This window comes from Mucor mucedo (assembly GCF_025094135.1).
Source record: "Mucor mucedo strain NRRL 3635 chromosome Unknown EV154scaffold_110, whole genome shotgun sequence".
Classification (NCBI taxonomy): Eukaryota; Fungi; Mucoromycota; class Mucoromycetes; order Mucorales; family Mucoraceae; genus Mucor; species Mucor mucedo.
Genome location: NW_026252394.1, coordinates 116,354 through 136,186, shown reverse-complemented (window position 1 = coordinate 136,186; position 19,833 = coordinate 116,354). Strand labels below are relative to the sequence as shown.

The window sequence follows — 19,833 nt, the reverse complement described above, 5'->3', positions numbered from 1 at the left end:
ATGATTAAAGGCATTTTATTACGATCCCCTTCTTCGAATTTCTCTTTATGTTCTCTTCATGCAAGTTTCATTATTAAAATACAATAATATCAGGGTTTGTTTGTAAGTTTACCTTTTGATAATTTTCGGTTTAGATTTTAAAGAGTCAACTATTTTGGACCTCCTTCTCTTTTTACTCTTCTTCTTATTTTTCCTTCTTTTCTTGTACTTTGTAGATCCGTTTGAAAGGATATTAACGGCGTCCTCTATGCTATTTTGTGATGCAATATAATTACACCATCTATTATTGGTAGTTCTAAACCCGTAAAAATTAAAAAGTGTATCAATATGTTGGAGAATATACGTAATGTACAGTATATAGGTATCATGAGACGTGGTTTTAGGTGAGGGGATATTGGTCTCAATTTGATCAATACCCAAGCTTTTCTTGAGTTCTTGTTCTTGTTTATGTCTTTGCGTAACACCGCCCATATTGTAGTATTTTTTTGAAGAAAGACGTCTCACATCATTGTCTCCATGGTAGGATACAAACACATCATTCCTTCCGGGATCAACTGTACATGGCATAAAATAAGTATTTACCTCTTCAGTGTTAAAGTCATCGAGTTCTAGGGCAATGCTTTTAGTTGACGAAAATGGCTCAGTACGACGACAGACTAGTAAGCGGCAAGTATAACCATCGTGTACATTCCGTTCAAAAACATCTTGCCGTTGGTTGCAGGCAGCTCCTTCAGATCTTTAAGGCTAATAATAATAGACAAAATGTTTATTATTAATATTATATGAAGAGGGTTCTCAATGCTCTTTCTTTCGTATGTACCTTCTAACTTTTAACTTGGCAAAGTTAAAACAATCATAAAAATACCTTTGTGTGAAGCTAAATAAAGTCTCGTCCTTTTCTTTCTTTAAGTTTGAGCCAGGGAATATACCAGTAACGTTTTGACTATCGATTTTGATAAAGCGCCACTGCAAACCTGGATTGGGAAACAGGCTAAATATTCTTGGCGGTACAAAATGCCTTGCTTTATCATCTTTCTTCTTTTTTTTTTCACCAGATTGAACCGTATCTTGAGGTTTTCCTGGTTCTGAGTCATGCTTCTGTAAAGTAGAATTTTCCGCAATGATTGATTCATACTTGGATAGAATGTGTCTTAATGCCGGTAAAATACCAAAAGGGGCAGTATTCTGAGTTGCCTTTGTAATTGTGAACGATGGCAAGCGGTTCTTGAGCTCCACAATTAAAGGGTTTATAAATGCCTGTAAACCAATTTTTGTTTCTTGGCTTAATGGTGGGAGGATATCATCATTTAGGACGGCAACAGGATCAGATGACAGTACTTGATCTAAAACATGTTCATATACAAGTTTCCTTATGACAGATTTTTTAGCGTCCTAAGTTAAGTTTGTTAATAACTTGTTAGTGCTTCCTGATAGTAACTTACATGAAATTCTTTACAAATCATATAAATGAAGTAGTTGCAGATAATGTTCTGAAAATTCTCAATGTAATAGCTATTGTAACACATCGCAGTAGTTTCACATGCAGTTGCAAGCACTTGACCATAATTTTTCAGCCCATCTTTTTCTACGTTTAAGTTTACTCCTTCTAGATTATTAAGCTCCATCCATGCGTCTTCCAAGTGGTGAATATTGACATACTTTAACTGAAAGTCTTTGATCGACAGCTGTTTACAAACCACTCTACACAATGAATACCAGAAATTTTGCTGAAAAAATTCATTGGACAAATTTTTGGGGTATTGTAAAATGTAGTCATTGACAAAGATTTGAGCTTTAAACAAAACAAGACGTAAGAAACTAGATAGATCCTGGATCTTGTTTACGGCCTTCTGTAATCGGTCATCATCATCATCTGTTTCATTTAAAAAGCCCTTTAATGGAAGAGATATAGTATATCTTTGATTTTTAGCACCAAGATCCTTTTCGATCAATTCTTGTAAGGTATAGTTATGGTTAGGGCACAATTTACTTCTCGCAGAAGAATGACCACTTGTATCACAAGACTTGCAAATCAGGGTCGATGAGCTTGAAGACGCAGTGGTCCTGTTTCTTTTAGCCACACTCTTTTCTTTTTCGCTTCAAATGTTTCCTTTCTCTTTAGGCCTGATTTATTTTATGAGTTATTATGTTTGGCTATATACTTGAACATATACAGTGCATTTTTACCTCTGTTTCCACCAGCAGGTTGATTCATTGTGCTGGTACTCGTTTCGTCCCCCATCTTAGCAAGTTTAGCTGTTATTTTGGCATTTATAAAATCTTCTGTGTCTGGGTAAATACGAGGTCTCATATTTTTTTTTGTGAAAGAAGCACTGTTTGATGTATTGTCAATTAAATCAAGTTACATTATAATGCTCAAAGTCAACGTCATTTATAGTAATTGAAATTCCGTTTCTCCCCTTTTTTTACTGTTATAACGTTTTAACTGAGGATTTGTGTAAAAAGAGCTCATAAAATTACATTATGAACTATCAATGCAGAATATAAAAACTGTAAAGTTCATAGGATACATCCTTTGATAGCCTTTGTCTGGAATTTTTTTTTTTATTCTATTTGTATATATATATATATTTATATATATTACGTTAGTCTGAATCACTTTTTTACTTCTGTCTGAAATATATTTTTGTTCATCTGAAAACATTTTTAGGTTTATCTGAAAATAAATTTTCCTTGTCTGAATATAAAGTGCCAATACTGTAATTGAACCTTGGTCAAGAACATTTGCAACCGCGTTGTAGTTATTTATGTTGTGTAACGTGAAAATACTTTAAATAAGCGCAATGTGGGGTAGTAAAATATGTGTTAACACATATGGGGCATTTTATAACAAATGGCTCAACTTAAGGTGCAGATGTCTTAAAGGTGCATACTTAAACTTTGATCAGGTTGTAGATAACTTTTATAAAGGGACGAACATATTCCAACAAATGAACGAATATCGACACCCCTAGATGATGGTTTGTGTACTTTTAGCGAATAACTTAAAGACCTTTATGACGTTATGTTGGGTTTTAAGAGTCAATGATATATAAATATATATATTCAGTTTTAAGACAGAAATAGAATAACTTACTGATACAATATGTTTATCTGTCGTAATAAGTATACCTGTTTACCTGATATAATAAAAAGAATCTACTAAAAATCATGGGAGAATACATATACTTTGTGCATGAGAATATGAGGGGGTTTTTCTCACGCGTGAGTGGTGTATAAATGATGCATCCGTTTGTTTGTCTTTTCTTTTTCTTTCAAAAACAACAAAAACATGACTTCAGAAATTGACACAGAGTTATGGAAAAAAGCTGCGCAAGACATTGACTGGTTTGTTGAGCCCACATCGGTACTTGGCTCACGTCCTGGCCCTAACCCTTATACTTGGTTTCCCGACGGAAAGCTCAATACTTGTTATAATTGTCTCGATCGTCATGTCGCCTCATTAGGCGATCAAGCTTGTCTTATCTGGGACTCTTCTGTTACCAACACCAAGCAGGTATATACCTATCGTCAGGTCCTGGACCGCGTACAAACCTTGGCTGGTGTATTCCATTCGTACGGACTTCATAAAGGTGATACAGTTTTAATTTATATGCCAATGGTGCCTGAAGCCGTGTTTGCGTTTTTGGCGTGTGCTAGATTAGGCGTGGTTCATAGTGCCGTTTTTGGAGGCTTTGCGCCCAAAGAGCTGGCAAAAAGAATTGATGCCTGTAAACCAAAAGTTGTATTGACTGCAAGCTGCGGCATTGAACCGAAACGCGTGATTCCGTATAAACGTAAGTGATTATCTCGGTTCTTTTTTTTTGAGGGGCGGGGGGAACTTAAGCTAATATATATTATTTATAGCACTTCTGGAAGAAGCACTTAGACTGGCCAATCATCATGTACCTATCCGCCTTTTACTTCAAAGAGAGAGACAGAGATCATTGATGAATTATGCGCAAGGCGATCGTGATTTTGACCAGGAGATGGCACGCATAGAAACAAACGGTAAACAATTTAAAGGATGCGTATCTGTTAAAAGTGAGGACCCTTTATATGTTCTTTATACGAGTGGTACAACGGGTGTACCTAAAGGTGTAGTCAGAACCAACGGTGGGCATGCTGTGGTTTTGAGATGGTCGATTGATTATGTGTTCAATATCAAGCGAGGTGACACCATTTTTACAGCCAGCGATATCGGGTACCTATTTATAAAACATGAAAAAAAAAACCAAACTAAAGGATAATTGTTGTTTTAGATGGGCAGTGAGTCATAGTTATACTGTATATGGCCCCATGCTAATTGGAGCTACTACTATCTTATACGAAGGAAAACCTATTGCCTCCCCTGACGCTGGCACCTTTTGGCGACTTATCAGCGACTATAAGGTCAAAACCATGTTTACAGCTCCGACAGCTGTACGTGCCATTGCCAGAGAAGATCCTCACGCCTTACTCTCGAAACAGTATGACTTGTCTAGCTTAACATCTTTATTCCTGGCGGGAGAGCGAAGTGATCCAGAAACCTTGAAATGGTGCCAGAATCTTGTGCATAAAACCTGTACGGTGATCGATAATTACTGGAGTACTGAGTGTAAGCATGATAAGCATTTTTGAAATAGAGAGAGAGAGAGGGAAAAAAAAAAGCTAATAATAAGGACTGTAGTGGGATCGCCTGTGACAGCTACATGTGCGGGTCATTTACAGGAAAAGACACGGGAAGGTGTTAGGTGGGGTTCTGCCGGTAAGCAAGTGCCTGGATCTCGTATATTGGTATTAAAAGAAGGTACGCTGGAAGAGGCAACGGAAGCCAATCAATTTGGTAACATTGTCTTGAAGTTACCCTTGCCACCTGGTGCATTTCCTGGATTGTGGCAGAATGAAGCAGGATACAAGTCGAGTTATTTTGATAAGTATCCTGGATACTTTGATACAGGTGATGCAGGAATGATTGATCAGGATGGGTAAGCGATAATAGAGAAGAATGGGGGATAAAAAGCAAGGGAGACTAAAGTTGCATCTAGATTTGTACATATTATGTCAAGAACCGATGATATCATCAATGTAGCAGGCCACCGCTTATCCACGGGTACGATTGAACAGATCTTAATTGCGCATCCGATGGTGGCCGAGTGTTGTGTAGTGCCTTTACCAGACAAACTGAAAGGACACGTACCATTGGGTATTCTCGTACTGACACATGAAGGTCAAGCTATGGAGGCCGATGTGTTATTTAAAGAACTTGTGCAGGCAACACGGCGAGATTTAGGCGCTATTGCGTGCTTTGAAATATCCGTGATTGTGCCCAGATTACCCAAGACAAGAAGCGGTAAAGTACTTCGACGAAGCATTCGAGAAATGGTAGACGGAAAGCAAGTCAATATGCCGGCTACAATTGAAGATGAAGATACCCTCTATGAGATCTATGATATCTTATCCAAACGCCAATTAATTCCTTTAGATTCTCCATTGCTTTTAAAGGCAAAGTTGTAAACTAGTGCTTTTTCAATTAAAACTCATTTTTTCTATCTTTCTTCATATCTTTTTTTTTGTTTTGATTTACCACAAATAAATTTGTTGTTATTGCCTCTTCTCTCCTGATGATCCAAATAGTTATGATTGTTTACATGTTTACTGTATAAGAAGAAGAAAAAAAAGGGTCTAAGAAAAAGACATCCAATCTGGATCATCGGAGTTATAAACATCGGAGTGAATATATTTTTTGTTTAAAAAAAGATGCAAAAACTAACAATGGGCCGGAAAGTTATTTTTCTCTTCAACCCTCCTTACACCAAAAAAAAAAAAAGTATTTCGCCATGGGACAGACATTATCGGAGCCGATTACTGAAAAAAAGACAACAGAAGGGAACGATAAACGAGTGTTATACGGGTCGTCGAGTATGCAAGGTTGGCGTACCAGTAAGTGTAAGAAAAGGCATAAAATGACGTACATACTAATTATTTAATAGCTATGGAAGACGCACATACAACGATAATCTCGTATGAGAATACAGGAGCTAGCTTTTTTGCAGTATTTGACGGACATGGAGGCGATGCGGTAGCAAAGTACAGTGCAAAGGAACTTTACAAGAAAATCATGGAGTCACCATCGTTTGAAAGAGGTAGGTATCGAGATGCTATTCGCAGTGGATATTATGGCATTGATGAGGCATTGAAGAAAGGTGAGATGGGGCGAACAAAGATTATGGAATAAGCTATTAAGACATTGATATATTTAGACCCTGATTTTGAAAAGGACACATCTGGATGTACAGCCGTGGCAGCAATGCTGACGAGAAATAATGTGTTATATGTAAGTAATGCTGGTGATTCAAGAGCGGTGATCAGCACAAGAGATGGAAAAGCAATTCCATTATCACAAGACCATAAACCTAAACATTCCATAGAGGAGCAACGAATTAGAAATGCAGGTGGATATGTAGAGAATGGTCGAGTGAATGGAAGCTTAGCCTTATCCAGAGCACTGGGTGATTTCAATTTTAAAACCAACACGGCACTCACACCAGATAAACAAGCCGTGACAGGTACGTTAATCATTAATAAGAGGCATGGCATAGACACTTACTCCTCTCAATAGCTGAACCAGATATCATAGAACATCTATTGACAGACAATGATGAATTTGTAGTCCTCGCATGTGATGGCATATGGGACTGTTTCAGCAACCAGCAAGTGGTTGACTTTGTACGTAACAAACTATGCGAGCATAAATCCTTGGGACCCATCTGCGAAGATCTCATGGATTACTGCTTAGCAGAAAAAGCCAATATGGCAGGTATCGGATGTGACAATATGACGGTTGTGATTATAGCCTTTTTACGTCGACGCACAACCCAAGATTGGTACGATTGGATGGCTTCAAAACCTGCACCTCCATTACCGATAAAGAAAGCAATTTTAATTGCACCCCAATAAAAAAAAAAAAAAGGATTTATTTTTTCAAGGCACTACGACTTAACAATCGAATATTATTTACAAACACCTCAATCATAGATGGATAATGTGAGCTTTCTTTACGGTCTTGTTTTTGCTTTTCAGCTGCCAAAGCTTTGGAGTCTGCAAATTCCAGTTCCAACTCATGACGTACATCGGGATCCCGATCCTTTAAACATAATATTAGTCTCTTCCCCTTGATTTTTATTCGTAAACTTACAGCGGATCCTTTCACTTGCGTCAAATCGAATTGAATACCTCCATGCTGGTATGATATTCTGTCTTTGTTACGTTCAAAAATGAGGTTAGTTGAAGGTTTTTCTCTTGGCTGTTCGAGATTGATGGAGATTCTAAAATCCAGTGGTTGATTGGGTGAATGAATATTTAAATCAGCAACTCGGATCTTTTCAATAATGCCGTTTTCGACAACCTATGCAATCTGCTTTAATTCCTGACGTGTGCGACTTTCACTGACAACACAAACCTTTCCAGTGGACTGTTCAGTTGTCACTCTGTATCTGTTTCTATGGTTGGTAGGACTTTCAAAGAAACGATCGGTTTCAATCGTGTGCTTATACTTTACACGTTCTCCCTAACGTATAAAAAAAAGCTTGAGTCTTGGATCGATTTAACAACAATGCCAGAATTACCTTATAATCGCGTGCTTGAGTTCTATTTACAGTCTCATTTAAAATGTTGTTAAAGTGGCGATGTTGTTCCAACGGCATGTTGGCTTCAAATCTGTATTGACGGAAATCATCCAAAACTAGAACAATGTTAAAATAAAGCATGGACGCAGGTTAGATAAGGATTTACCCGTTTCTGTATGTGCACCAATTTGAAGGCGCTTATTTGTACGTTTATCGATAAAGACACCCAACTTTGCTTCGATCTACAAGAAAAAAAAAAAATTAGACGACTAAAAGTAATTGTATAAATCGAGCTTACCTCCACGTTTTCGAGTGTGACATGTTGAGCAATGAAGTCAGCAATATATTTTGTAATGTCGTCAATGGGTTTGATGCCAAATATCGAAGGTTCCCTCACTACAACTGTATGTCTCTTGGTGGGGGGAAGTTCAATGTCTTCATCGGCGGGTCTTTTTTTACTGTCCATTTGAGAAGAAAAGAAAGAAATAAAAATTATTCATCCCGGGGGGTTAAATTATACAGCTAAAAAATTAAGTTGAGTAAGATGCTCAGTTAAAAATGAAATATTCAGTAACACCATAATCAAGATTTTATTTTCATAATGCCATGCTATTATATGTGTTGTGTTGTGTTTATTCCAACAAATGACGACAGCTTAGTACCTAACGTATCAAAATTAATCACAATCCTATAATTTAAACGACTCGCCAAGCTCGACTTCACCAATGATTTATTCTTTTCGTTTCAACACACGTTTTTATTTTTTTTAGAGTCACATTAATCAAAATTTGTGGTCAAAACTTGTCAGATATTCCTTCTATTTTTTAACGTGTGAGGAGACATTGGCATAATTTAAAAGAGAGATCTGGATTCTTTGTACTTTCTTCTTCTATATGATAGGGGGAAGCTTAACGCCTTGATGACAGCTGATTTTAACTTGATTTACATCGAGCGTTTGACCATGACCATACTCATAATGTTGAATATCCGGCTAGTGTAAGGAGGATATTTAACATCATTGACCACTTTTATGGTTTGATTTTTGTACAAAGTGGATCTTTATTATATAATAAGGTACATATCGAAGAATATTTTTTTCATGGTAACTACCCAAATACCAAAAGTTTTGACATCACCGAAATAAATATCGTATTTAGCCTTGTGTAATAAACATTCATTGATGCAGATACCACCGGATTGAGAGGTTTTTAAGAGTTACCAAGCTTTTAAGACTATAATCTCAATCAAATATAACATAATCCTTTATTTACTACATAAATTGCTCTGGTATTTATATCATTTGGTAAATCTTTAATTATAAATGTTCAGTAATATTAAGTTGACACACTAACATAATGACTGAATCAAAAAATTGCCAAAATAAGTATACATCGTTCAATATAAAAATATTAGTAATTATTACATTATTTTTGATTGTATATTTTTGTTTGTAGGTCTAAAGGAAAGCCAAATCACAGAACTTACGTTGTGACTACGTGCACTTTGGCTGTTACTGAGGAGAGTTTGGCTGTCCGCAACTTTAATTGATGAGAACTTAAACGTCATTAGAGAGCTACTAATGAGCTATTATTGAGCAGCGGGGTCTTCATCAGATAAGTCGGGGAGGAAGGTCCTTTTTTTAAAACCATCTTGAACATGTTTGAATCCATCAAAGTACTCTTTGTACTTATCTTATTCTACTTCCCGTTTTTTTTTCTGGTACTGATTCCGAGCAACTCCATATTCTTACGACCAGAGGATTTGCAAGATGACATTTGCACAAAGTTGGCATTACCTTTTCTTTGTGATGAACCTAGCGTGACTTTAGCAGTAATTAAGCCGGATGGTATGTCTCACGAAAGCCAAATTAAGGCAATTATCGAAGAGAATGGATTCAAGATTATAAATGATAAAACGGAAAAATTGGATGTCGAACAAGTGTCTGCTTGGTATAGCGACAAACAGGAAGAACCTTATTATCCATCATTAGTTGAATACTTGACAAGAGGTCCCATCCGAGTACTTGCACTGTCCAGAAGAAAGGCGGTTCCTAAGTTACGCGATTTGATTGGACCAACAAACCCTGATATGGCTCGACAATCATTTCCTAAAACGATCAGGGCTCTGTATGGTACTGATATTCAAGAGAATGCAATCCATGCGAGTGATTCAAGAGAGTCAGCTGAAAAGGAAATAAAATTCTTCTTTGCTGAGCAGGACCCCACCCACACAAGGCATTTGTAAGAAGAAAAAATTACCATAATAAATCACTATTCACACCATGTCATGCCGATAAAAACGGAGTTTTCTTTATATGTGACTCATTGTCCTGTTATAAATTTTAACCGGGATTATGTAATTTAACTGCCACAAAGAAAATACCATGAGTGCACCACGTTTGTACACTCTTTGTCTGCGTCAAAAAATAATGATTGGCATCCCATGATTATTTCCCCAGAAAAATTTCCTATCAAATATCATAATGAAATCATCGTTAATACAGATAATTCTAATATCCACATATTTGATTACGGGGACGGCAATTTTATACATGTACGGAGCGTTTGCCTGGTGCAAATCCTGTAAATTATGATGTAGCCGGGTGCATATCTTTCTGTAAATATGTTTGTTTACTGCTTATGAATGAACACTAATTTAGCTTACAATGGCATGACAAAGTGTTCCTGAATTATAACAAGTTGGTTTACAAAATAGAACGAAGGGTTTCTTTGTTTACCTCAAAAGTAAATAAAAATAATATATTGAAGTGTATCTTTCAAGGTCACTTGAGCATTCGGAGTGATGCCAATAAACGGCAGAAAATAACCGCAGCTAGTTAAGATAAGCGACTTTTCAATTGGTTTTTAATAAATGGAATAAAGTACACTGATCCTTAATGTGACCAAATAGTCCAACAAAGGGTCCTGTGCACTTTAGGTCATTAAGGGAGGATGAGTCACTGTTTTGCACATTATTTCAAGGCCAGACAAGTGTGCTTTTATGAGTCAGGCATTGTTTAAGACTCCACAACCCTTTCTTCTTGTGCATTAATGTTATTATACAAAGATAAAGAGGACGAGTGATGATGAAATACAAAGGAGGTGACGAATTAGGTCATCGGAACAGTTGTTTGTGATATCACCCGGCTATCCTTAAATGAGTACCTGAAAAAAAGACCATTTTTGATATATGTCACCCCCCAAAAAAAAATTTTTTTTTTTTGCTCGTTTTCTATCTCAAAGATAATAAAAAGGGTAAATCGATATTCTAATTTTTTTTTTTTTATCTTCTTCTTTCCACTTGTAAATAAGACGTAGAATTATCTACATACACATAAATAATAGATTAATATAAATAATACAACACACACAAATACACACACACACACACAACACACCATATAATGACAGTCTGTACACCAATTCAAGATGGCATGCCATATATTCAGTGGATTAATGCAAGTATTATTACGAAAAAAAAAAAATAGACGTAATTTTTTTTTCTAACGTAACACGACCGATCTAAATAGACATTGTTTGGCGATTGCGTATATGGCAAACAAGACGCGATAAGTTTATTACTAGGCTATTGCTCTATATTACTCTGGTTAAATGCCCAATTACCGTATGTGTTTTATTTAATATAAACAATAAACTATGTATTAACATTTTTTATAGTCAACTAGTAGCAAATTACAAAAGCGGATCAGCAGATGGCCTAAGTCTCAATTTCCTATCAATTTGGTTAGCAGGTAAAACATGAAAAAAAAAAAAAGATAACATGCAGGGGAATTATATAGCTAAGACTTTTAAAATAGGGGATAGCGCAAATTTAATAGGGTCTCTCTTAACTCATCAATTACCATTCCAGCTATATCTGGGGGTTTATTTTGTTTCAATTGACATTTGTCTATTATGTCAATGGACATATTACAACAAAATTAAGGCGAAACCAATTCATGAAGAATATCTTATTATACCCACCACTGATACCTTTGAAGAAGATTTGCAAAAGAAGCCTGCAAATACATTATTCCAACACCCAGCCCATACCCCAGTTGATATCAATAGCCACGCTATCCAAAGTGAATTAACACCATTCTCATCCTCCGCCTCACCCTCCAAATGGTATACCCTAGACAACGAAATCATGGTCAGCGGGAAAAAGAAGCAGCAGCAGCAGCAGCAGCAACAGACTACCAAATTTATGGGAATGTTACTTTTTACCTCCACTCTTTTCTTGACCTCCAACAATCAAGGTCTTACAACAATGTCTTCCGACGATTCTTTCGAATTATCTCAAGATAATTTAGTTTGGATTGGCAGAGTATTTGCCTGGTCTTGTACCTGTCTTTACCTAATGTCACGTATCCCCCAGCTTTTAAAGAACCGCCGTCGTCAGTCAGTAGAAGGCCTGTCCGCTTCTTTATTTGTATTTGCTGTTGGTGGTAATCTTACTTATGCAAGCAGTATATTGTCTCACCCGGGGCAAACTGTCGATTCCTTATTAGAAGCTTTACCTTATTTGATTGGTAGTGCAGGTACCTTAATGTTTGATTTCTCCATCTTTTGCCAGTTCTTATTTTACAAGAAGACCGACAAAAAGCCCACTACCAAACATAACACTGAACAAATTGTTTAAACTGTATATAAAAAATAAATATCCATCTCTTAATTCCCTTCTTTTTTTTTATCTGATCACATTATATATTACGGAAGGCAAAACCCGAGGAACACCAAATGATGTTACCTTGCGCATTCTCTCATACGATCAAAAAGCTTAAAATAGCCACATTGATTTCTTTATCTTATTACAGTCATCACTAACAAATACAGTAATGGACGGTTTTTTTTTTTTCTTAAAAATGATGATTTCTTCCATATTAGTAATATCTCCTTTAATAGCAAGAGACCCGCATTTAAACTTTAGCGTAATCACGCTATGTAACAGCGCATTTATATTTTCCGAACTTAATTTGACTTGCATGGACAATCCCCGTATAGTGAAATCATGAAACATGAGCATCAATTATTTAAAATGACACTTGGAGGGAGGGGCAGTTACACTGATTTGCTAATTTAATTATAATTGTAACCAAATAGATTGTCACAGCTTGTTTGTATATGTCATTCATGTCAAATGAACAGATGAGTGCTACTTGAGGTTCTACACTTGCATATCGTGAGGGGGGATGGAGGATTCTGAAAAGCTTTTTGAATAAGATCACGCCTTCAGCATGAATAGTCTCAAAAAAAAAGTTGTATAATTGCATAAATATATAATCCTGTTTATTGATAAAGTTATTACAGAAAGAGTCGGTATAAGAAAATGTTATAGTAATTTATGCCGATCAATAAACTTAAAAGCTGCCGTAATAAATTTTTTCTAATCCAACAGATGAACCAGTGGGTATTCATCGAATTGAGACATACATCAGTATAAGATCCGGTGCAAATACGTGACAGACCACGTGCTTCATGTTCGAGATAAATCAGTATTCAGATGTAATAAAGAAAGTTTGACCTTTTTCACTGCATTGTCCATAAGTAGTTGGGGAAGGGTTATATTATACCCACCAACGTATAAACGAGAACACACGACAGCGATGCTGATAGTAAAAACTGTCGAATGAAACTTATTTTTACGGGTTATTCATTACAGGTAGACGTGTAAATAGATATTAAAATTTATTCAATAAAAATATTTTTAAGATTGTCTTAAATCTGGTAGGTGTGATGTTTCAACAATGTCCAATGATTTCAAGTATTCTTGTAAGATATCTTTAATCAAAGCAAGTTTATCAGGAGAATTTCGGAATTTATGAGCTACTCGTCTTACCGTACTCACAAACATTTTCAAATATCTTTCGGTATCGAGGACAGCTGTAGCTTTTCTATGCTTGCTGAGAGAAAGAGGCAGATGGTATATCCGGCTAACTAGAAAAATATGCTTACAAAGACTAGGGGCTTCCTCACAATCGCAAAAGTTTAAAAAACCATCATGTGATTTCACGTCGTAAGCAATGTCTTTCTTCTTGACCGATTTACACTTATAATACTGCTGTTTGAAACGATATAAATATGCAACTCCCTTTATTCGATCTGATAACATTACTTACTTTGTTTCCTGTGTGTTCAACCATGGTACATGCTTTACTATATTTGATTGCTAATACCTCTCTCTCTCGTTCTACTTCAATTTCAGTCAACTGACGATCTGAATTACCATGTAAAGCTTTAGAAGACTCTTGTTGGTAGTCCGTCATAACAGCTTGAGATAATAAATAAATTAAACGATCAACACGAAGAGGGTCGACAGAACCAGGATAAAAAGGTTTCAGATGAGCATGATATGATTCCATAAAGTTGTTAAAATCAAAACTGGTTGGCTAAATATTAAATCATATATAAGTGTTAATATGATCAAGGTACATAATGAGTAACTACATACCTCCCTCCAGGCCTTACACCAGAGTTCTTTCTTGACAACCCAATTTTGTTCAAAGTATTTAATAAATGAGCTGAATTTTTTAAATTCTATTTTAAAAAGAACAAGACTCAGGTGGAAAGATGCTTCATTTGGAGCATGCATCATACAGTCTAAGAATTCACGAACACGTTTTTGTAGCCGATAAGTTTTTTGAAACGAGCCGACAACTTTGATCTAAAAGGCTTCAGTGTTAGAATAAATCAACATGAGTAACCAAAAATGGCAAATCTACCACTTGCATGATTTTCGATTTGTGTCTCCCACGCCTGCTCAATATGCCAATGAGACATAGTAACTGTTATGTTGTTGTTGTATGAAGCTATTATGGAAAAAACTTCGGTAGAAAAGGAGTCAGTGATAATTTGTTTGACTTGCAATTTAAAATTGGATTTAAGCCAAAAGAACCACAGCGATAAAGCTGAAGTGACTTCATTATCCGTGACAAGAAAGCAGACAGGTACACCCTTCTCAGTAGCAGGATCCTTAACAACAATAGTAAATATATGGGTTATTTTATCCTCTTTTCCGGATAAATTGTATGTATTATGAATGTAGTCGATACCCCAATCCTGTGCATTTTGTAACAACTAGACTCAAAGATGTAAATACATGTCGGTTATGGAAATACATTTTCTCCCTGAGTAAATACCTTTTTTTGCCAAAGGGAAACCCAAGATAACACAAACGTTTGCTGTCCCTCCCCAATTAAACTCAATGTGACATAATCCTCGCTTTTCAGTTGTCTCATCCACAGAGAAATACTATCAGCTTCTGTCTGGGATTTCTTACTTGCTTTACTTATTCGACTATCAACAATAACTTGGACATCTTGATAGTGGTTATATAGAGATACAGGAAATGAATGGCTACTGTTGTCTATTTTGAGCTGTGACTTAAGATCTTTAGGTGTTGTTCCATAAACATGTTTACAGCAGCGAGATTTACCTCCAAAGGATTACGCTTGATTATACGTAGTAAATTTTTGATGGCCTTCCAATTCATATAAGTATTAGCGTGCTCTTCTAGCCAATTCTGAATATCAATGGGCAAGGCAGAGGCAACAAGTTCAGTCATATCGTTAATGACATGATCTGAGTGTTTCCAGTAATACCCAACCACAATAGATCCATCGCTCATTTCATGCATGAGGAGTTTCGCTTTACAATCGACATCTGATAATGTTTCTTCTAGCTTCTGTCTGATTTGACCTTGACAGGTGTATAGACGGGTTTCGGGAATCTTCGTGGTAATTGTTTGTGTCTGAAGAAGTTGGTCCTTCAAGTAACTGGGTGTTTGGATTTCGACCCAGTGGAATTGTTTCATTAATGCTTCATTATACCAATGAACGAAATCAGCCTTGTCGCTGAATTTAAGACTAACTATGGGGCTATTGAATTTGGGGAAAGTATGAAGCGTATTCGACATCTTATTTCGTAGAGTTCAACGCACACGCAAATAAAAAAGGGTTGTCTGAGATCAAGACAGGACTGCACACTCTAAATGAACTCCAGCACCTCAATTCAAGTTTATATCAGTTCCTTACGAAAATAATTATACAGGTTATTTTTCGAACTCCAATGCATTGGACTTTTTTAAAGCGTAATCTAACTTATTCCGAAATCAGAAAACATGATAGCGTGTGGGGTAATAATTATTACTGACAGCTCAGATTTTTTTTTTCCGTGCGACCCTGTACAAAAGTCCTGATTTATACCGTGTGTTTTTAAAAATTATAAAAATTCAGGCATTATCATTGGTTTATGATCTAGCTTGGGAAAGAAGTTCGTTATCTTTTATACTGAACAATCAAAAGCTTGTCACAAATTGTCACACGTTCCATTGCATTAAGTTTCGTTTTTCGTTACTTTTTGATTTTGATTACTCTTTTTTCCCCCAAACTTTCTAAACTAAAAAAAATAAAATGGCACCCCACAAGCTTTGTATGATTCCTGGTAAGTTTTGAGCTCTTAATCATTTCGCGTTAAACTCATACATGCGACAGGTCCTATTGAGGTCCACGAAGACGTCTTGCAAGCTATGAGCACCCCTGCTACCGCTCACGTTGATCCCAAGTTCGTCCCTATCTTTGGTGAAAGTATCGAATTGGTCCGTAAGGTCGTTTTGACTGAGACTGCCCAACCCTTCATTGTCTCTGGCTCTTGTACTTTAGGTTGGGACATGATGGTTAACATTCTTGAACAAGGTGACGAAGTTTTGGCTTTAAACACTGGTTACTTTGGTGATCATTTTTCTGAATGGTAAGCACGGAGTGATTCGGGGGAAATGAAAAAAAAAAAAATAGATGAACTTTATTTATTCATCCGCCCCCTTTTATTTATTTTTTTGTTTAGTTTGGAAATTTATGGTGCCAAAGTCACTACCCTTCGTGCTGAAGTCGGTTCTCGTCCTACCAACGAAGCTTTGAAGGAAGCTTTGAAGGAAAAGAAGTACAAGATGGTTACCGTCACTCACGTTGATACTTCGTAAGTTTACATCGGTAGTTGATATCACATGTAAAAGTCTCACAGTCTAAATCTATGACTTTCTTTTTTTTTTCTTTTCTTTTTTTTTTCTTTTCTTTTTTTTTTTCCTGCTAGAACTGGTGTTTTGTCTGATATTAAGACAATTGCTCAAACTGTCAAGTCTATCTCCCCAGAGACTTTGGTTATTGTTGATGGTGTCTGTTCAGTTGGTTCCGAAGAAATCCGATTCGATGCTTGGGGTTTGGATGTTGTTATTTCAGGTTCTCAAAAGGGTTTGGGTGTTCCTCCTGGACTTTCTGTCGTTGTTGTCTCTCAACAAGCCCTCGATGTTTTCAAGAACAGAACATCTCCTGTTGTTGCTTATTATTCCAACTGGAAGAAGTGGTTGCCTAGTAAGTAAATTTATTTAAATTGAAGTGAGAAGGTGTGTCCTAACTCGATGTGGATTAGTCATGCAAGCATACGAATCTCGTAAACCTGCATACTTCGCTACCCCTGCCGTCCAATTAATCTATGCACTCCATACCTCTCTTAAGCTTATCACTAGCGAACCTATGGAAGTCCGCTTCGAAAAACATCGTGAGGTTTCTGCAAAGTTCAGACAAACCATCCGTGATTTGGGTTTGAAGCCTCTTGCTCAAACTGAGGAGAGCTCTGCTAATGGTATGACTGCTGTTTGGTTGCCTGAAGGTATTGAGGTTCCTCAATTGGTTCCTGCTCTTGCTGGTAAGGGTGTCCAAATTGCTGGTGGTATTTTGACCGGTTTGGCTGGAAAGTATTTCAGAATTGGGTAAGAATTATAAAGACGTAAAGAGGGTAAAAATTTATAGCTAACGGGAGCTTCTTTTTTATAAAGTCATATGGGTATCTCTGTTATGGAACCTGAGCGTCATCACATCGATAAGGTTGTTGAGGTCTTGTCTGAATCCTTAAAGGAACTTGGTTACAAGGCTTAAATACCACAATTTCAGAAGAAGAAAAAAAGAAACATCTGCATGAACGACTCTTTCTTTTTTGTTAAAAACATTTCCTTTGGCATATAACCCATTGTATACACACACACGCACACGCTAGAAATCGTTTTTTTTTTAAAACACAATAAACAGAATATTTTATTTTTTTGTTTCAATTTATCATGTAGTATGAAAATCATTACATAATTGTTTCTTTTTTAAGTGTAACATTTATGGAAATTTCGACGATTTTAATTTTGGATGTTTCAAAAGTTCTTTTAAATTAAAAATTACACGAAAAAAAAACTACGTCAGTTTAGTTAAAAAGGCGATACTAAAACACAAATAGAACTACAAGATGTATTCGTTGGTTACTTGGTGACTTCAGGGATGCTGTATTTGGATTACGAATACAGTAAAAAAGGTTACAAAATACATTAGTGAAGTGAGTAATCCAACTTTGCTAAGCAACATTGAAAAGTAAGGGTTTTTGCCAAGGAAATACATTAATCTATGTTAACCCCATTTTTATAACAGCTCCTCCTCAACTATCAATGTAAAATAGTCTGTTTTTCTTTCTCGATAACCAAAACAATGAAATTGCCAAATGAAACCACCCTATTAGGCACTTTACACCAAATAAGTCGATACAACTATACATAGTACAAAGAAATCCCAAAAAAAGATATAAAAAAAAATGGCATTTATAATCATGAAATTGTAAATTATATTTTATTAAAATTAAGGTTTTACAATGCAAATGTACAGATAGAAAAGAGGTATTGTCGTACTTAAGTTTTCTCTTTTTTTTTTTTTTGCTAAAAAAAAGGAGGGGTGGAGGTCGTAATTATTCAAGTGTAAGATAAGGATGAGTGCAATAAATAGTATAGAGGATCTTTTTTTTTCTTTGTGCGATGCCCAAAGATAAGTATTTAAAATGACCTGGATTTTGAAGTAGATCCGCAAACAGAACTATGGGTATCTTTATGTGATTTCATACAACGTATACTGCAGTAGGGTTGCACTTTGCATTTGGCACAAACAGGCATCGTTATTTTCTCAATACCGCAATGAGAGCAGTTCATGGGAGACCTGGACACAACGGAAGAGCTAGAGGATGTAGTTGTTGAAGTGGATAAAGAATCGGAGCTCATAAAACCACTATAGCTTGGTCTTTGTCTTGATATAGGAGATTGGGGGAAAGATCTGATAAGCCTTTGCATGGAATCTAACGCGGATTTTTGTAAGAATTGTTGAGGTTCGAAGGGGGTGGGTCGTACAGAGGCGCACTTTCGGTAATATATAATAGCTTGGTTGAGCTCACTTGACTGTTCATACACCAAGGCTCGACAATTATAAATTGTGATACGGATGGCTCTACGGTAATTTTCCTCATCGTTGGCATCTTCATTGTAGCTAGTATCACTGGTCACCGAGTCTATCGAACCTCGTTTGATATTTGCACCGTAAGTAGGGATGTGCTGATCGCATTCATAAGACTCATCCTTTAATTGCTTGGCAAACTCCCAAAGCTCCAGCGTGATCATCTCATACCAGCTCAGGTACTGGTATTTGCTAGTCTCGCGATGAGATAGCACCAAGTTTGTCATGCGCCAGACCAAATCAAACATATCACGATTACAAATAACAGGAGCGCTTTCACGAGCATAGCGTACTGCGGTAATGTAATAGCCAGCTACAACATTACAATCACAACAACCGTTAGCATCATGCTTCATGTTGGCTTGAGAGGCTAAGCGAATAGCATCCGATAAGGAATATTTGCGGATGTTCTCTATATTCAACTGCTGCTCATAGTGGTTGGTAGAACAGAAGTAAGAAGCAGGGGATTCAACTCTAACAGAATTGGCCTTGGTATCGTTATTAAATGTGGATACAATTAATTTTGGAGAAAACATGTAAGGTTTGGAGAAAGAAAGAAATAAAGATGATGAAAGGAAAATTCACAAAAATAATTCCACTCCCTCCCTTTTTATTTATGAGACGAAAGGAATGCGGCAATTCAATCAAAGTGGAGTTTGGAAAGACAGGCACAGGTGATCTCAGGTGGTATCGCCTAATTCGAGCGATTTATGTCAAAATGATAGTAAACTGCCCTTTGTTCTTAGAATGTAACCATCTAGATTTGTAGCCTATTTTCATTTATAGAATATTCCAAATTAATTATTAAAAAAATCCCATAATAATTGTCCTATCGAGTCAGATCTATTTTTCTAATTAGCTTCCGACCTCTTTTTATTCCTTTCCCCAACGTTTAAAAAGTTACTTTTAAGTTCTTCT

At 36.4% G+C, this 19,833-nt stretch overlaps 9 protein-coding genes across 9 annotated transcripts; 5 read left to right on the top strand and 4 right to left on the bottom strand.

Annotated features, from left to right (window-relative positions):
- Positions 1–108: 108 nt before the first annotated feature.
- Positions 109–2,009, bottom strand: EV154DRAFT_470626 (uncharacterized protein; the record flags this gene model as incomplete). Its single annotated transcript, XM_051597857.1, has 3 exons — positions 1,443–2,009; positions 821–1,392; positions 109–619 (listed from the first exon to the last, which is right to left on the bottom strand). Exons 1-3 carry the CDS (start codon positions 1,623–1,625, stop codon positions 109–111), a joined length of 1,266 nt encoding a protein of 421 aa, XP_051453741.1. The 5' UTR covers positions 1,626–2,009.
- A 1,266-nt stretch (positions 2,010–3,275) lies between these two features.
- On the top strand, positions 3,276–5,604 carry EV154DRAFT_521656 (uncharacterized protein). Its single transcript, XM_051602923.1, has 5 exons — positions 3,276–3,797; positions 3,868–4,204; positions 4,263–4,597; positions 4,670–4,967; positions 5,028–5,604. Exons 1-5 carry the CDS (start codon positions 3,293–3,295, stop codon positions 5,494–5,496), a joined length of 1,944 nt encoding a protein of 647 aa, XP_051453740.1. The 5' UTR covers positions 3,276–3,292; the 3' UTR covers positions 5,497–5,604.
- A 171-nt stretch (positions 5,605–5,775) lies between these two features.
- EV154DRAFT_554745 (phosphatase 2C-like domain-containing protein) lies at positions 5,776–6,939 on the top strand (the record flags this gene model as incomplete). Its single annotated transcript, XM_051605222.1, has 4 exons — positions 5,776–5,922; positions 5,973–6,185; positions 6,243–6,548; positions 6,602–6,939. Exons 1-4 carry the CDS (start codon positions 5,820–5,822, stop codon positions 6,937–6,939), a joined length of 960 nt encoding a protein of 319 aa, XP_051453739.1. The 5' UTR covers positions 5,776–5,819.
- Positions 6,919–8,129, bottom strand: EV154DRAFT_521651 (mRNA triphosphatase CET1). Its single transcript, XM_051602922.1, has 6 exons — positions 7,906–8,129; positions 7,774–7,849; positions 7,608–7,723; positions 7,442–7,549; positions 7,178–7,387; positions 6,919–7,126 (listed from the first exon to the last, which is right to left on the bottom strand). The coding sequence occupies exons 1-6, from the start codon at positions 8,071–8,073 to the stop codon at positions 6,956–6,958; spliced, it is 849 nt and encodes a 282-aa protein (XP_051453738.1). The 5' UTR covers positions 8,074–8,129; the 3' UTR covers positions 6,919–6,955.
- Positions 8,130–9,123: 994 nt separating this feature from the next.
- Positions 9,124–9,913, top strand: EV154DRAFT_521644 (nucleoside diphosphate kinase). Its single transcript, XM_051602921.1, has one exon. The coding sequence runs from the start codon at positions 9,456–9,458 to the stop codon at positions 9,849–9,851; it is 396 nt and encodes a 131-aa protein (XP_051453737.1). The 5' UTR covers positions 9,124–9,455; the 3' UTR covers positions 9,852–9,913.
- A 755-nt stretch (positions 9,914–10,668) lies between these two features.
- Positions 10,669–12,279, top strand: EV154DRAFT_449584 (PQ loop repeat-domain-containing protein). Its single transcript, XM_051597186.1, has 4 exons — positions 10,669–11,064; positions 11,137–11,231; positions 11,285–11,358; positions 11,425–12,279. Exons 1-4 carry the CDS (start codon positions 11,011–11,013, stop codon positions 12,246–12,248), a joined length of 1,047 nt encoding a protein of 348 aa, XP_051453736.1. The 5' UTR covers positions 10,669–11,010; the 3' UTR covers positions 12,249–12,279.
- An 881-nt stretch (positions 12,280–13,160) lies between these two features.
- EV154DRAFT_605713 (uncharacterized protein) lies at positions 13,161–15,535 on the bottom strand. Its single transcript, XM_051607491.1, has 7 exons — positions 15,042–15,535; positions 14,746–14,982; positions 14,329–14,683; positions 14,058–14,263; positions 13,726–13,995; positions 13,338–13,667; positions 13,161–13,268 (listed from the first exon to the last, which is right to left on the bottom strand). Exons 1-7 carry the CDS (start codon positions 15,519–15,521, stop codon positions 13,263–13,265), a joined length of 1,884 nt encoding a protein of 627 aa, XP_051453735.1. The 5' UTR covers positions 15,522–15,535; the 3' UTR covers positions 13,161–13,262.
- Positions 15,536–15,931: 396 nt separating this feature from the next.
- EV154DRAFT_521639 (pyridoxal phosphate-dependent transferase) lies at positions 15,932–17,708 on the top strand. Its single transcript, XM_051602920.1, has 6 exons — positions 15,932–16,048; positions 16,099–16,354; positions 16,448–16,579; positions 16,694–16,971; positions 17,030–17,369; positions 17,436–17,708. The coding sequence occupies exons 1-6, from the start codon at positions 16,018–16,020 to the stop codon at positions 17,533–17,535; spliced, it is 1,137 nt and encodes a 378-aa protein (XP_051453734.1). The 5' UTR covers positions 15,932–16,017; the 3' UTR covers positions 17,536–17,708.
- A 527-nt stretch (positions 17,709–18,235) lies between these two features.
- EV154DRAFT_521637 (uncharacterized protein) lies at positions 18,236–19,552 on the bottom strand. Its single transcript, XM_051602919.1, has one exon. The coding sequence runs from the start codon at positions 19,449–19,451 to the stop codon at positions 18,465–18,467; it is 987 nt and encodes a 328-aa protein (XP_051453733.1). The 5' UTR covers positions 19,452–19,552; the 3' UTR covers positions 18,236–18,464.
- Positions 19,553–19,833: the final 281 nt, after the last annotated feature.

What these genes read in the sequence shown, in the direction of transcription:
- EV154DRAFT_605713 (XM_051607491.1), bottom strand. Translation starts at nt 15,521, where the DNA reads ATGTCGAATACGCTTCATACTTTCCCCAAATTCAATAGCCCCATAGTT. An exon ending in TCAAGCGTAATCCTTTGGAG is followed by an intron (nt 14,983 to 15,041) that starts GTAAATCTCGCT and finishes CTTAAGTCACAG; the next exon opens with CTCAAAATAGACAACAGTAG. An exon ending in TTTCCCTTTGGCAAAAAAAG is followed by an intron (nt 14,684 to 14,745) that starts GTATTTACTCAG and finishes CTTTGAGTCTAG; the next exon opens with TTGTTACAAAATGCACAGGA.
- EV154DRAFT_521651 (XM_051602922.1), bottom strand. Translation starts at nt 8,073, where the DNA reads ATGGACAGTAAAAAAAGACCCGCCGATGAAGACATTGAACTTCCCCCC. An exon ending in TCACACTCGAAAACGTGGAG is followed by an intron (nt 7,850 to 7,905) that starts GTAAGCTCGATT and finishes TTTTTCTTGTAG; the next exon opens with ATCGAAGCAAAGTTGGGTGT. An exon ending in TGGTGCACATACAGAAACGG is followed by an intron (nt 7,724 to 7,773) that starts GTAAATCCTTAT and finishes ACATTGTTCTAG; the next exon opens with TTTTGGATGATTTCCGTCAA.
- EV154DRAFT_449584 (XM_051597186.1), top strand. Translation starts at nt 11,011, where the DNA reads ATGACAGTCTGTACACCAATTCAAGATGGCATGCCATATATTCAGTGG. An exon ending in CATATATTCAGTGGATTAAT is followed by an intron (nt 11,065 to 11,136) that starts GCAAGTATTATT and finishes CGATCTAAATAG; the next exon opens with ACATTGTTTGGCGATTGCGT. An exon ending in TGGTTAAATGCCCAATTACC is followed by an intron (nt 11,232 to 11,284) that starts GTATGTGTTTTA and finishes CATTTTTTATAG; the next exon opens with TCAACTAGTAGCAAATTACA.
- EV154DRAFT_521656 (XM_051602923.1), top strand. Translation starts at nt 3,293, where the DNA reads ATGACTTCAGAAATTGACACAGAGTTATGGAAAAAAGCTGCGCAAGAC. An exon ending in ACGCGTGATTCCGTATAAAC is followed by an intron (nt 3,798 to 3,867) that starts GTAAGTGATTAT and finishes TATTATTTATAG; the next exon opens with CACTTCTGGAAGAAGCACTT. An exon ending in TTTACAGCCAGCGATATCGG is followed by an intron (nt 4,205 to 4,262) that starts GTACCTATTTAT and finishes TTGTTGTTTTAG; the next exon opens with ATGGGCAGTGAGTCATAGTT.
- EV154DRAFT_521644 (XM_051602921.1), top strand. Translation starts at nt 9,456, where the DNA reads ATGTCTCACGAAAGCCAAATTAAGGCAATTATCGAAGAGAATGGATTC.
- EV154DRAFT_521639 (XM_051602920.1), top strand. Translation starts at nt 16,018, where the DNA reads ATGGCACCCCACAAGCTTTGTATGATTCCTG. An exon ending in GGTGATCATTTTTCTGAATG is followed by an intron (nt 16,355 to 16,447) that starts GTAAGCACGGAG and finishes TTTTTTGTTTAG; the next exon opens with TTTGGAAATTTATGGTGCCA. An exon ending in GGAAAGTATTTCAGAATTGG is followed by an intron (nt 17,370 to 17,435) that starts GTAAGAATTATA and finishes TTTTTTATAAAG; the next exon opens with TCATATGGGTATCTCTGTTA.
- EV154DRAFT_521637 (XM_051602919.1), bottom strand. Translation starts at nt 19,451, where the DNA reads ATGTTTTCTCCAAAATTAATTGTATCCACATTTAATAACGATACCAAG.